The sequence below is a fragment of the Atractosteus spatula genome, chromosome 9 (genome assembly GCF_055471065.1).
Source record: "Atractosteus spatula isolate fAtrSpa1 chromosome 9, fAtrSpa1.hap1, whole genome shotgun sequence".
Classification (NCBI taxonomy): Eukaryota; Metazoa; Chordata; class Actinopteri; order Semionotiformes; family Lepisosteidae; genus Atractosteus; species Atractosteus spatula.
The window spans coordinates 6597280-6611840 of record NC_142714.1 but is presented as its reverse complement, the minus strand read 5'-3'; the positions used below and the strand labels follow the sequence as shown (position 1 = coordinate 6611840).

The window sequence follows — 14561 nt, the reverse complement described above, 5'->3', positions numbered from 1 at the left end:
TTTTTCTGAGCTAAACCCTTAGTGACCATTTCTCACAGACCTACTAGTTGCCTTCCAAATCAAGGTTCTTTCTGCTTATGTATTGCAGGCAGGAAGAAATTGACCGGCATTGGAGACATCTCCTCCTTCAGCTGAAGAAGCACCAGGAGAGCCTTAGGGGAGCAGTGCAAACACTGGAGCTGTTTAGAGACATTGAGGTGGTGTCCCAGGACCTTCAGGAGCTACAGGTATGGAATGATGATGCTCAGAACAAATCCCAGTCAAGAACTCCTCCTGAAATCCTTGCTATTTAGGAAAACCCTAGAAATCCATTCTACCCCTTTTCCTCTCCACTTTCTCAATTCCATCTCATGTTCTGTTTTTCACTGGCCTGTGTGCTCCTGGATGATATGTAGCACATTCCTGGGGGTCAGGACACAATACAGTTGCCTCCATGGTGTATATCTAATGTCTACCTCTACTTGCCTCACATCCTGCTTTAATTTGACCTGCTCGCTCAGAGCCCTGTTATTGACTATATTCTCCCGCCTGTGTTATTGCTCAGGTCTGGTCCCTTCCCATCTCTGTGAGCCTTCCTGCACAGACCCTTGTCTCCTTCCCAGTGATGTGTCCCTCTCTCCTCCTAGGTACAGGCCAGCTCGGCAGATGTCGGGAGGCAGCTGCATGATGTTGTGGCACTGCTGCAGAAGCAGGACCTCCTGGACTCCCAGATCACCTCTCACGGAGAGACTTTGCGCAGTATCAGCCGGCAGGCTGGAGCAGGCCGGCACAGTGACCCTAAGCAGGTCCAGACCCGGATACAAGCCCTCAATACCCAGTACCACAACCTGGTGTCCCAGAGCAAGAACAGGTGAGCATGCATGATTCGTCCATCTCATGAGCTCATTATTATACAACAATGATAGGAGGTAAAAAAACTAAAAACTCTAGTTCATCTAGAACTCTAAAGAAGCTGTTTTTTCATTTTTTTTAGGGTTCCATTATATCCAGTTTAGTGCTATTCATGTATTCTAATGATGACCTCTTTTTTGTCAAATTGGCTCCTGTTGGTATAAGAATAAATGCTTGTACTGTGACTCCTTGATATAACTACAATTACTGTACTGTACTGTATTATTTTTAGAAACCTTCTGTGCTCTTGTATCTTTAATACATATATGCACAAATTTGTATACACATTCTAATCATAGCGTATTCCTTAATTTTTTTTTAGTTCTTTCCTGTTTTGGATTTATTTATTTATTAAAAATCAAATTTATTTTATCTATTAAAAAACTATACACATACTCCAGGAGCCAGGCACTGCAAGAACAGCTGAAGCTGTTTGAGTTTTTCCGGGACTGTGAGGAGGTGGAATCCTGGATCTACGAGAAGTGGCAGCTGGTGCGCACAGCCACCCTGGGCCGGGACCTCAGCCAAATCCTCCTCACCATCCAGAAGCACAAGGTGTTGTTTTTAACCTTTCAGCACAGAGATTGCACACTGCATTAACATATTGGTGAGCTGAGGGTTTTTGTTCAATGCCAGCATAGGGGGTGTTTTTGCACCTGTTTGTATTTATATCAATTACAATACTCTGTTTAGTTCATATCTGACCAGGATATTTACATTTCATCATAGATAAATCACACGCATGATTGTAAAAAATTGGTGACCCATTTCACTACTAAATGTGTATTAGAATTCCTTCACTCACCTTTTGTTAAAGGATCTTTCAGATCAACTCACTGTCTGTCTTGCTCCTTCGAATTTCACTGTCCTATGTGCTGCAGGCTCTGGAGGCTGAGGTGCAATCCCATGAGACTTTCTGCACTTCTGTGATTAAGAGAGGTCAGAACCTCTGCAAGAAAAGGCACCCCAGTGAGCGGGATATCCAGAAGTGGACTGAGGCCTTACAGAAACAGTGGCAGCAGCTAAAAGACGAAGTAGCCAACCGCAAAACCCGACTGCAGGCTGCCAGCATCATCAAGCAGGTAACCTGATCCCTCACCCCAGAGATGGTCTGAATACAACTGCAAGTAAGGTTGTCTTTCATATATTTAGCACTATGGCTGTGGATGGAAATGGGTTATTTAATTCTCATTAATTCATTTTCATATATCATATATCAGACAAAGAGCCAACCACAAAAAAAATGGAACTGTGCCTTTTTGGTGACTATTTGCAAGTCGATATTTTTTTTTTTAACAGATGAATCATCCCTTGTATTATCAATATTTGCATTTGTGTCTTAAAGCAAGAGGAAAAAATGTTGGTATAAATGTAATGTTGGTAAAATGTTGGTGCATCATATTTTACATACTACATTTCTTTGGTATAAAGAATAATTCATTCATTTTTTCCTCTTAATTCAATGGATTTTATGTTCTCTCTGGCCTTGACATTTTGTTTTCTAGTTAAAAAATAAATAAAGGAAATTACCTCTGTTTTTTCTCCCCACTCACACAATGAGTAAAAAATAAAGGCTCTGTCCTTTGGAAGAGACGTAAAACCGAGGTCCTGACTCTCTGTAGTCATTAAAAATCCCAGGGTGTTTCTCGAGAAGAATTCTGAGTCCTGGCCAATTCTCCCATTGGCCTTTACCAATCATGGCCTCCTGATAATCCCCATCTATAATTGGCTTCATCGCTCTGTTTTCCTCTCCACTGAGAGTGTGGTGAGCGTACTGGCACATCTTCCAGGTGGGGGCTACACTCTGGTGGTAGTGGAGGAGAGACCCCCATGACCTGTAAAGCACTTTGAGTGGAGTGGCCCCCTTCTGCCCCACCAGAAAAGCGCTATGTACTGTAAGAGTAAGCAATTAATTGTGGTGGTTGAGCAGCCATGTCTGGCCCCCCCCCCCCTCCCCTCAGTACTTTGCTGACGTGAACGAGGCGGACTCCTGGCTGCGTGAGCGGCAGCCTCTGCTTACCACTGAGGACTGTGGGAAGGACGAGTCCAGTGCTGACGCTCTACTGCAGCGCCATCTGCGGCTGGAAAAGGAGGTTGTAGCATATGCCTCTGAGGTGAAGAGGCTGGGAGAGCAGGCCAAGATCGCCGCCCTGCAGGCTCCTCTCACTGTGAGTAACTCAAGGCGGGTGTGTGTGTCCAGTTTAAGCAGTTATGGGCAGAGGAGTGCTTTATGAAGTCAAAGGGAGAGTAGTTATAGTTTAATTTCATCACAAAAGCAGTAGAAATATTCAGCTACTCCATAGGTTAAAGGGATGCCTATGGCCTTATAAACTGTTTATATCATCATAGTGTTAAAGATTTTTCATAGACAGCAATTGATGGACATCTAAACCAAAGGGTGAGGAAACTTTGGTATAAATAGCACAACAGAAGGGTCTTCACATATTAAACACTGCGTAAGAGATGGAATAGTTCATTTTCTCCTTTCCTCCACAAACATCTGAACAGATCACTGCCACCCTGTCCACGGAGGGTCAGTTACTCGCTTTGAAAAAGCTGTTTAATCTATACATATGCTATCACTGTCTTTCTGCTTTTGAGAACTGAGACATCATCTCTGTATGCAAATAATCCTTCAGTTGAGGATGGAATCATTATGACAGCAATTGATCAGCAATGAACTGTGCCTTTTTTAGGATTGTTATTTGTTTGGTATCATGATCATCAGAATGTCATTGAATAACTGCATTTAAATACATGTAGCTTATAGGAAAGGCATCAATGACTTTGACTGTCCATAGGAAGCATTTATCATGTTTTGAACTGAGTTCTTCAGCTGAGGAGTATAATTGTCACAGAAGATTGATTTAAGATCATTCATGAAGGCAGCAAATATGATATTCCTTGGGCCTCTCCAATCACTGCAGGCAGAGCCCCAGGAGAATAAGAACGCAAGAGACAGCCCATCCTCAGAGGATGAAGACAAGGGTGCTGAAAGAGGGAGGCCTGCAACCCGAAGAGCAGGCAGGGTCACCCAGGTGGCCCCCAGGATGCAGGAGGAAGCTCAAGCTCACATTGGTCAGGCCAAGATCAGATTCAAATACAGAGGTAATTCACTCTCCCAAAAAGTAGAGGCACTTTTGTGTGTTTTATAAAACTGATGATGAGCATTGATTTCGTAGGAGAGGAACAGCATTGGTCTGAGTCTTAAGGAGAAAATGAACTATTTTACTATCTTAAGGAGAAAATGAACTATTCCATCTCATTGCATGCTTGTTTTGTGCCCAGGTGAGAAGGTCACTCTGGACAGAGGAGAGATGGTAGAGGTCTTGAATAAACCCAACAAGGAAAGCTGGCTGGTGAAGGACAGCAGGGGTCATGAACTCTTGGTTCCTGTCTTCTACATCACTGAGCTCCAGGCCAAGGTGAGGACATGGGTGTAACATTGAAAGTGAATCACTTAGGACTCAGCACATAAGATGAAGATCAAGCAAATAAAAGTCAAAATGTCTTTCAAGAAATGTCTGGTTATTCTTGGATCAATTAGATCTAATTACCAAAGGAGTAAGATGACCAAACGGTTTGTAACCTTTCTTTTGTTCTGATCTTTTGGCCAGCTCTCAGTTTGCCAGGAGGAACATGCTTTCATGTTGCCCTGACAGAGGTGTGATGTATAACAGGTTTGACTGTGGTTTCCAGGTGCAGCTTGTGCCTCCAGCTCTGAAGAATGGGGTTCTGGAGAGCCCACCTCAGAAGGTCAGCCGGCCTCGGCGTAGTCGCTCCATGCGGCGCGGGACCACAGAGATCCAATCCTCCTCAGTGCCAGACCCACACTTTCAGAAGGACACGATCGCTAGCACACAGAGTGTCCTTGACAGTGACTTCCACAGCCTCTGTAGGCTGGCTCAGGTGAGCATGGATTCAGGTGCATTCTACATGGATCATTGCCAAAGTCAGTGCTGGTGGAGAGAAGAGAGATCCGACATTATTTGTGTTGTGTGATGGGAAAGGAGCCCCTCTAAGGTGGAAGACAGTTTTGGAGAAACAGTACCTGTTGGATGGGTAATCTTTTTTCCCACAGTCCAGGAGGAAAGCCCTGGAGGAGATGATCCGGCTGCACCGCTTCTACAGCGCCTGCCATGGGTTCGAGTCCTGGATGGATGACAAGGAGAATGTCCTCAACACTTTCCAGCCCAATTCGGAGAATGTGGAGGCCATGCAGGTCAAGTATGAGGTAAAAGAATCTCACAACTTTTAACATGCGTTGGGGTTCCAGAAATCTACACTTTAAAATTATCTCCTAGGAAAAATAATTCTAATGTGGTTACTTTTCAAATTGAGCAGTATTTAAGAAAGCTGTCGGTTTTATATGGAATAATAAAACCACCTCATTAAATGCTATCTTCATTGTATATATTGTAACGCTTACGGCCGACAGACACTGTGTAAGAGCCGGCGTACCAGAGCAGGTGACGTCACCGCCCTTCCCTGTGATAGCAGGACTACAGCTACTGGGCTGTAGAGAGATCTCTCTTTAGCTCACGGGGCTGGGTCGCTGCAGAGAGACGCGGAAGTCCCGGGTTCGAGCCCCGGACGGTGTGGGGCCGACCTGATGCGGCAAGGGCGCCCGCCTGAGCCCCCGTTGCGTTACATTGGTGTCAGAAGCGGGGTGGGATAGCCCTTCGCCGGGGACGGCGATTTAAGCGGGGGAGAGTGTAACGCTTACGGCCGACAGACACTGTGTAAGAGCCGGCGTACCAGAGCAGGTGACGTCACCGCCCTTCCCTGTGATAGCAGGACTACAGCTACTGGGCTGTAGAGAGATCTCTCTTTAGCTCACGGGGCTGGGTCACTGCAGAGAGACGCGGAAGTCCCGGGTTCGAGCCCCGGACGGTGTGGGGCCGACCTGATGCGGCAAGGGCGCCCGCCTGAGCCCCCGTTGCGTTACAATATAATATTGTAATTCATTCATTTTCAAACACATTGTACAGCACTGCTCTTTATTGTTCAAACACCATAGACAATAAGAAACAAATCTGATGGAAGATTAATAATGCCTTTTTTCTCTGAAGAAGCTGGATAGAGTAAACAATGGTTGTGCTTTATAGAAAGATTCAAAATAGATGCCACAATAGAGCTGACAAAAAGTGACATCATAACCTATTATTTCTAAATAAGCCAAGAAACAAACAGGCATGCTGGGCTTTGCTTGCTGCTATGTTGATTGCCAGAGTAACATCCAGAGTGGCTCGTTGGCAGTACAAGTTGTGTTGTTGGTTCCTTGTCATCCAGAACTTCCTGACGGAGCTTGCTAGCGGGAAGGGACGGCTTGATGGCCTCACCCAGCTGGCAGAGGAGCTGGTGAAGAGCGGGCACAGCAAGCAGGGAGAGATCTTGTCAAGACAGAGCCAGGCCAACCGCAGGTGAGAGCCACTGGGAGATCAGTCCAGTAAGTTCAGCACTGCTATTCACTCCTGGTCTTGGAGGACCGTAGCAGTGCGTGTCTTATATGAAGGTTAAGACCTGGAAAAGCTCCTCCAGGAGCCTCCAAGAGCAGAAGTGAAGCCCATCGGGTGAGTGATGTCCATCTGACCACAGCTCATTTTTGTAGTACAAGTTAAAAGCATGCCACAGTGCCTCAGTGCTTCAGTCCAGATGCAGGACTGCTGTGGTCCGCTCTGATTTCACTTTGGCTGAAGAGGTGTTCCTTATGATGCTGATGTATGGCATTGATTGACAGGTGGGAAAGAATGCAAAAGCTGAAGGATGAGAAGGCACGAGAGCTGCTGGGGAAGGCAGATGTCAAGTCCTTCCTGCAGAGCTGTCAGGATGCCCGGGTCCTGCTGGAGGAGAAGAGGACCCAGCTGGACGGCCCTGACATGGGCACCTCGTCATCTGCCCTGAAGACAGAGCAGCGCAGACACTCGCAGGTTGAACGTGAGATCCAAGCTTTAGAAAGGAAGATTGAGTACCTGAAAAATGTAGCCCAAATGTGAGTGTTTTTAAAATTATGTTCAACTGGTGCAATGTAAATGGGGGTAAATTGATACTTAATCAGGAAAACTGTTTGTGTTCTGAAATCCCTCAAGCGTAATTAGTAACCAGGAACTGTGGGTCTGTTGTCCTGCCGGCAGGAAGAAAGACTCAAGCCCAGCTGAGAGTGAAGCCATCATGGAGGAGGTGCGCAGCCTGGAGAGGCTGCTGGGGAGGGTGAAGGAGGGGGCCAGGCAGAGGCACAGGAAGCTGGACGAGGGCGTCCGCAGGCAGCGCTTCCTCCAGGAGAGCCGGGATTTGCTCCTGTGGGCGGAGGCCATGCGCGAGCAGCTGGGTGGAGAGGAGAGCGCCTCCGACGTGGCATCTGCCCAGAGACTGCTCAAGGAGAACCAGGACCTCCGCAAGGAGCTGGACTCCCAGCGGGAGAGGTGAGGGGTCTGGTGCAGTACGTTATAACAGAGCTCCTGAAAAGACTTGAGTCATGTTAGAACCCATCACGGATAAGGGAAAATTTGTTTTCAACTGTATCTAACTGAGCTCCCAGTAAATCTCCGTTTCCCTGATATACAAATAAATACCCTAATTTTTAATATAAAAAAATAAGTCGGTTGAGAACAAACTCTCATTTACAAGGATGAACAAGAGACCTAACGCCACTGCTGCACAGTAAACAAAGAAACCATAGAAAGAAGTAAAAAAAGTTGAATAACAAAACAGGACAGGACAATATTCTCAAGTGCCAGTATCAAGCAGAAATAGTTAACCAAACAATTGAAAATATCCTCAGATTCAGAGATGGATTGAGAAGGTCCAGCGCTTGAGATGCTGTACGAGTATCTTTGGCACCACGGAATAGATGCCAGACGTGAAATTTAAGTCCAAGTCTCCAATGTATGGAGATAGCTAGCAAGATTACCTGTGCGCATATTAGAGACTATATCTCAACACTCCTGGATACAGAAATGTAACCTGGTTTAATGCAGGTCATACAACATGTCTTAAGGATGGTCTAAGGTTCTGTCCAATTTGGGTTACATCTATGCACAGGCCTGGGAGTGACGCATCTGTGTGTCTCTCCTGTCAGGATGAAGGCGACGGAGGAGCTCGGGAATTCCCTGGGCCACTCCTCTCCGGCCAGCGCCAGCGAGGTCCGCCAGACATGGGGCAAGCTGGCACGCGAGTGGGCCGGACTGGACAAACTGTGGGTGAAGAGGAACAGGCGGCTGGAGGAAGGAGCGGAGCTGCAGACGTTTCACCGCGAGGCCGATCGGATCGAGGCGGCGCTGTCGAGCCACGGGGCCCGGCTGAGAGTGCAGGATCTCGGGGTGAGCTCCACGAGAACCTGCCCGTTCACCTGTCCTTCAAACCCCCGGCAAGGGCTTGGGGTCGTGCGAAGGATTGACTTCTTTTACTTCTTTTCTTGTTCTGCTCAGTCCTTGAAATAAAACAGGACGATTTCAGCTCCAAGCTCGGAAAGCCACAACATGTCATAGCCCGCTTTACTCAGCAACATCTGTATTTCACCAGCCAGCAAAGTGGAGAAATAAACAACTGAACATGCTGAGGTTAATGCACAGCTTAGAAATGCTTTGCTTCACAATAACAATGGGATTTTCATACATTCCAGGGAATTCAAAGACACTGCAAGATTCACATTTGATTTCGTTCAGCAGTCAAACTATTTCTGATCGTAGTTTCACATTGTTTCACATTGCTTGGTACAGTATCTCATTAGACGTTTTCGTGGCATGATGGCTCTCTTTTTCAGCAGAGCATTATTCCGTTGTCCCCTGAGTATAGAGATTGGGTCAGGGGTTGCTCTCATGGGATGAAGGGAAGTGTCCTGGAATCTGCTGTTTCTAACATAATGGCAGTTCATTGTCTGCACAGGTTTAGGGCAGCATGTAACCCTGTCTTTGCCTGGTTTGAAGTAAATGATGTGTGGGACACTGTGGCTGGAGACGTGTGCCTGTCTGTGTGTGTAGGACTCCGTAGACAGTGTCCACAGCCTACTTGGGAGACAGGAGGAGCTGGAGAGTCTGCTGAACACACTGGATCAGAGGATAGGACTCTTGCAGGACAGGAGCAAAGAGCTTACTCGCAAAGGCCACTTCGCTGCCAAACAGTAAGAACACAGCCTTCCCTCTGTACTTTCTGAACATCAAAGTTGTAGGGAAAATAATTTAAAAGTCTTGATTATGTAGAATATATAGAAGGCTTTCCATCTAATGGGGTTAAGGACCACAGATGTGCTGCTATGGCTGTACTTCCTTACAGAATCCAGCAGAGGGTGCAAGCTATCCAGCAGAAGAGGGATGAACTGGGAGAGAGAAGCAAGCAGAGGAAGACGATGCTTCTGGCCTCGAAGCATTTTCAGGTGCTTCCTTCCTGCCTGGAATTGTCACACAAGATGTCTTTTGAACCCAGTTTCTTTCCTGCATTCCCATATTGCAAAAAATAGTCAGAATTGTGACTTCGTCACAAGACTTCCTCCGCAGAGAAGGAAAAACTACATTCAACGCCCTGCTTTACATTTTCCCCTTAATTTGTGAAGTAGATTATCCATAATTAGAATGCATTTAGTAAAGTGGTTTCTAAACCACAATAAAATAATTCTTAAACGTATGTTGCATTCAGACAAACACTTTTGCGATTAAGAGAATCTGGCAAGAATCCAATAAAAAGAAGGATTAATTCTACCAACAATATGCAGTAATTATCAGACAAATTTAAAACGGTTCAGACTATTTCATCCTTTATTAAAGCTTGATAAACTGCGAAGGTCTCAATATTGACTTCTCTCTTGGCGTGTTCTCCTCTGCTGATGGGAGTGTGTGTTTGCCGCCTGTGTGTTAACCACAGGAGTTTAACCGGGATGCAAGCGAGCTGCTGATGTGGATGGACGAGAAGTTCAAGATCGCTGAGGACGAGTCGTATCGCGATCCCACCAATGTCCTGCGCAAGCTGAAGAGACACGAGGCGGCCGAGAGAGAGATGCTGGCCAATCAAGTGCGAGTGGACAAGCTGAAAGAAGTGAGTATGATAAACGGTGTCTGTTTTGTAAAACTTCTCTTCCTCTCTCCTGCCCCACTCCCCATTCTTGCCTCTCTGCCTCACAGCAGGTCTCTCAACTGCTTCCCATGTGCGTGTGTGTGTGTGAGTGTGTGTTTGGGGGGTTGGCCAGTGTTCTCAAGCAGGTTTGAGAGAAAGCACGACTTTACTGACCGGTTACAAAGTCATGCTGCCGGTGGGGAGTGGCGGGTCAGAGTACAAAAAAACAATGCACTTGGGGCCATCCTGTACTTTCCTGTTCTTGTTCCTGTTGTCTGATTTTAAGAACGCTGGAGCACTTGGGTTGCTGGCATTGTTTCTATCCTTCTGCTCCTCTCCTGCGTCAGAAGGGGCAGGGGCTGCTGGCGCAGGGTCACTACCAACGCCAGGCCATCCAGGACAGGACGGAGGAGGTGTGCTCCAGGTGGGAGGAGCTCCAGCGGAAGATGACGGACAGGGGGGACAAGCTGAGGCAGGCCGGCCAGCAGGAGCAGCTGATGGAGCTGCTGCAGGTCAGCAGCAATTGACTTCCCCTCTAAGAGCTTCCATAAAGCAGGGTTCTGTCAAAGACCAACCTCTGAAGAGCCACTAGATATGCCCAACAGGAAAAGAATGTATTGCATACTGTATTGCTATTCTTCCTTCAATAGCAGTGCATGTGCTTTGGGGTCCAAGCCTTCTGAATTTTACCATTTCTAGAGCCAAAAGTATTGTCAAATAATATTTTTTCAGGTTCGCCCAAACAATGGCTCAGCAGCCAAATGTTTCTTTTTTGTAATTTCCATCATGGAATTTTGAGTTTATCTGCTGCTTTTGCCTCCTGTGCACGCCACTGCGGACACAGCTCCTCGCCCGCCTTATTGTACGGTGTTGCCCTTCTGGTTGCCAGGATGCCAGGGTGAAAATCGAGGCCCTAGAGAGGATGCTGCAGGACGCTGGGAAGGGTCACGACCTGCGCTCCAGCCGGCAGCTGCTGAAGGAGCACCGCGAGCTGGAGAAGGAGGCGCAGGAGCTCGCCGACAAGATGAACGCCATCGTCACCCGGGCCAGGAGCATGGCCACGGACCACTTTGACTCCGACCGCATCCTGCAGGAGACAGAGAAGTACCTGACATGGTGAGCCCTCACACAGGGTTTTCGATTTCTTTTAACAGAGTTCACTCCTCACGTCACACTTTTAAGTGTGTATGCTTTACACATGAGAAAAATGCTTTATAGATGAAATTCCCTCTATTACCATAATAAAACTACAACTACAACTCCCAGCAATACTCACCCTTATCTCATGTATTGTTTTATTATTGTCCTGTTGGTTGACATTTTAACTTCAACACATTTCCACCCCATCGAAAAGCACAGTTTTGCCATGAGCAAGCTGGTCAACCCTTTCCTTCCTAAAAAGAAATTACATTTCATGCCACTTTCACCTTTTTTTTTTTAATTTAAAAGTCCTCATTGCTTAGGAGCCACATTCAAGAGCCAAGTGCCCGTGGTGTAACAGTTAGTGAGTGAGCCGTGAGATGGGTGAGAGGCTGGTAAAGGGATTTCTCTAATAAATTTGCTCCATTTACAATCTCCCTAGCAAGTTTTTCACTTCTGAGTCCCAGATCCAGATGCAGATACAGACGCAAACGCTGACGCAGATACAGACGCACATGCAGACACTGACGCAGATGCAGACGCAGACGTAGACACAGATACAGATACAGATGCAGACACAGATACAGATGCTGACGCAGACGCAGAAACAGATGCAGATACAAAAGCAGATGCAGATGCAGATACAGATGCTGACGCAGACGCAGAAGCAGATGCAGATACAAAAGCAGATGCAGATGCAGATACAGATGCTGACGCAGACGCAGAAGCAGATGCAGATACAAAAGCAGATGCAGATGCAGAAACAGAAGGAGGATGGAGGGTTTGGAGTAAATGCAAAGGGCAAAATCGAGTGCTATGTTGTGGATGGCGATAACTTGGTTTCTTTCAAGAAATGGCTGGATGGGATCTTTGGATCTGCTAACGAACAAGCAAGCTTGAGTGATGAATCACTTTGGGCTCAGACAATGTGAAGCATGCGCCTGTTCCTGTGTTTTGCAGGTTTGAGTCTCTGCAGGGCCCGCTTGCACACCGGAGGACCCAGCTGGAGACGTCCGTGGCCCTGTTTGAATACTATCATGACGTGGACTTTGAGCTAAACTGGATCTCAGAGCGCCTCCCTCTGGCCATCTCCACTAACTATGGCAAATCTTTGGCCAGCGCACTGAGCCTGCTGCAGAAACACAAGGTATCAGACCTGCCTTAAAGACCTCCAAGTCCTAGAAGTGTCCATAAATACACATCGCAATATTGTCCACATACCTTCATGCACTTGTGAGTTTTTAATGTTGTATTTACATAATCATGCAAAGAATAGTAGCGTTCCCTGATGTTGGAGACACAGGGATGCTCACTCAGAATTGGAATTCTAAGACACTTTCATTCCATTTTAAATGTTACAAGGTACTGTAGAAGTAGAATTACTGAACCAAAATCAAAATCAATCAAGCATATACTGTGCAGTTCATCACTGTTTCAATGTCAAAAACCTGTCTGCACCCCAATAAAGTACAAGGTGCTGGCTGGCATACAAGAGCTAATTGTAGTTGTTACCATGCCCCTGTGTGTCCTGTCAGGACCTGCAGGCAGAGGTGAACGCCCACAGGCAGCATGTCAGCCGCGTGCTGAAGAAGGGAAGCATCATGGCCGAGTCCAGTCAGTTTAGGGCAGAGGACGTTCTGGACAGGAGCCGGCAGCTGAAGCTGGAATGGGGGAAGCTGGAGAAAGCCTGTGAGGACAGGGCTTCCTGTCTCCACTGGGCTGTCACCCACCAGCAGGTAAGACACGCCCCTCCTTCCGCTCCTCAGCCAATCAGATTGGAGCTTTCTCCCATCATTGCAGAGTTAGAACATGCCCTTGTTCTTATAGAGAAAGCAAATCCAGCACACTGAACAATGTCCTTTAATTTATTGTGTATTCAGGAAACTCCTCTGAATGGATGTCTTCTTGTCTTTTCTGGTGCTTTTAGAGGATTAGACTTTCCATCTTTGATGTTTATTAAAAATTTACAACCTTTTCCACACAGTTGGTTGGCCTCCCCTTTGTTTGATCTTTGTCAGTTGTGTCGATGGGAGTCAGTAACCCTTTTGGCCCCGCGCTTGCAGATTGTGCTGGATACCGCCGAACTGGAGGCCTGCGTGTCGGAAACGCTGCCCCTGGTCAGCAGCGATGACTACGGCAAGAACGAGCAGGCCACTCTCAGCCTCATCAAGAAGCACAAGGTAACAATAATAATTGCTTACACATCTATAGCGCTTTTCTGGACACTCCACTCAAAGCGCTTTACAGGTCATGGGGATCCCCTCCACCACCACCAGTGTATAGCCCCACCTGGATGATGCGACGGCAGCCAGAGTGCACCAGTACACTCACCACACACCAGCTCTCAGTGGGGAGGAGAACAGAGTGATGAAGCCGATTCAGAGATGGGAGTTATTAGGAGGCCATGAGTGGTAAAGGCCAGGGGGAAATTTGACCAGAATGCCGGGGTAACACCCCTACTCTTTTTGAGGAAAGCCCTGGGATTTTTTAAAGACCACAGAGGGTCAGGACCCCGGTTTTACATCTCATCTGAACGACAGTGCCTACAGTATAGCATCCCCATCACTATATTGGGGCATTAGGACCCACACAGACCACAGGGGGAACGCCCCCTACTGGCCCCACTAACACCATTAACACCAGGGTAGCCATACGCCAGCCACAGGGCCTCGGCTGCAGAGCGCTGAGGTTCAGGGTGTGGCAGTGACAGTTCCGCCTGTGTCCTAGGTGGTCGGCGGGCAGGTCGAGGCGCTGTGTGAGCAGGTGGGGGAGCTGCGTCACAGGGCGGAGCGAGCCTCACAGGAGAGAGGGCAGAAGGGCTTCGACGAGGTGGACTGGCCTCAGGACCGCCTGCAGAGCCAGCTGGGCAAACTGCAGCACCTCGCCGCAATCAGGTACTGCGAGCGAAATCATTAGCCAGCAGTCTATCTCAAATAAAATTATTCTACAGTGTGAAATAAATCTTAATTTAATATTTCACTTAACCTGCATGTGATTGAACCAGTAGAAATACATCACAGTTCTGCATTTAAATCCTTGATGCCAGTGATCTCCATGGCACTGAGCTGGCGAAGTTTCCCACCTGTGCCTGCTGTCTCCGTCCAGGTCCCAGCGACTGGAGGAGGCGTTCCGATTCCACGAGTTCAGCCGCGAGTCCGGGGAGCTGGAGGACTGGATCGCTCAGGAGAGACAGGCTGCATCCTCCGAGGATTATGGGAATGATTACGACCACGTGCAGGTGAGGCAATTTTACCATCCTTGAAGGGAAAAAGATTCCCGAAACATTTAATGATTTCTGTCTGTGATCTTTCTGCTGCCTCAGAAGTCACCTTGCTGATGTCCTGCTCATAGTGGCATTTGAATGTGCTGAAACCAGGAATTCATCAGGTTGTGTGAGAAGGCTAAGCTCAGTGACAAGTGCATAACTACTTTGAAAACAAAACTGTTGCTAGACATCATGTGCAATGAAACAGTAATTGAAAGAC

At 47.3% G+C, this 14561-nt stretch overlaps 1 protein-coding gene across 1 annotated transcript in view; it reads left to right on the top strand.

Moving 5' to 3' along the window:
• sptbn5 (spectrin, beta, non-erythrocytic 5) overlaps positions 1-14561 on the top strand; it is a 57322-nt gene that overhangs the window by 11895 nt on the left and 30866 nt on the right. Inside the window, exons 8-30 of the mRNA XM_088925451.1 lie at positions 89-227; positions 627-850; positions 1293-1446; positions 1773-1973; positions 2853-3059; positions 3819-3999; positions 4180-4316; positions 4591-4800; positions 4973-5125; positions 6184-6314; positions 6632-6883; positions 7026-7313; positions 7970-8210; positions 8871-9010; positions 9163-9262; positions 9748-9918; positions 10284-10448; positions 10826-11052; positions 12037-12223; positions 12612-12812; positions 13140-13256; positions 13804-13970; positions 14182-14314. Coding sequence (XP_088781577.1) covers positions 89-227; positions 627-850; positions 1293-1446; positions 1773-1973; positions 2853-3059; positions 3819-3999; positions 4180-4316; positions 4591-4800; positions 4973-5125; positions 6184-6314; positions 6632-6883; positions 7026-7313; positions 7970-8210; positions 8871-9010; positions 9163-9262; positions 9748-9918; positions 10284-10448; positions 10826-11052; positions 12037-12223; positions 12612-12812; positions 13140-13256; positions 13804-13970; positions 14182-14314 — 4126 coding nt within the window. The remainder of the gene's footprint in view (positions 1-88; positions 228-626; positions 851-1292; positions 1447-1772; positions 1974-2852; positions 3060-3818; positions 4000-4179; positions 4317-4590; positions 4801-4972; positions 5126-6183; positions 6315-6631; positions 6884-7025; positions 7314-7969; positions 8211-8870; positions 9011-9162; positions 9263-9747; positions 9919-10283; positions 10449-10825; positions 11053-12036; positions 12224-12611; positions 12813-13139; positions 13257-13803; positions 13971-14181; positions 14315-14561) is intronic.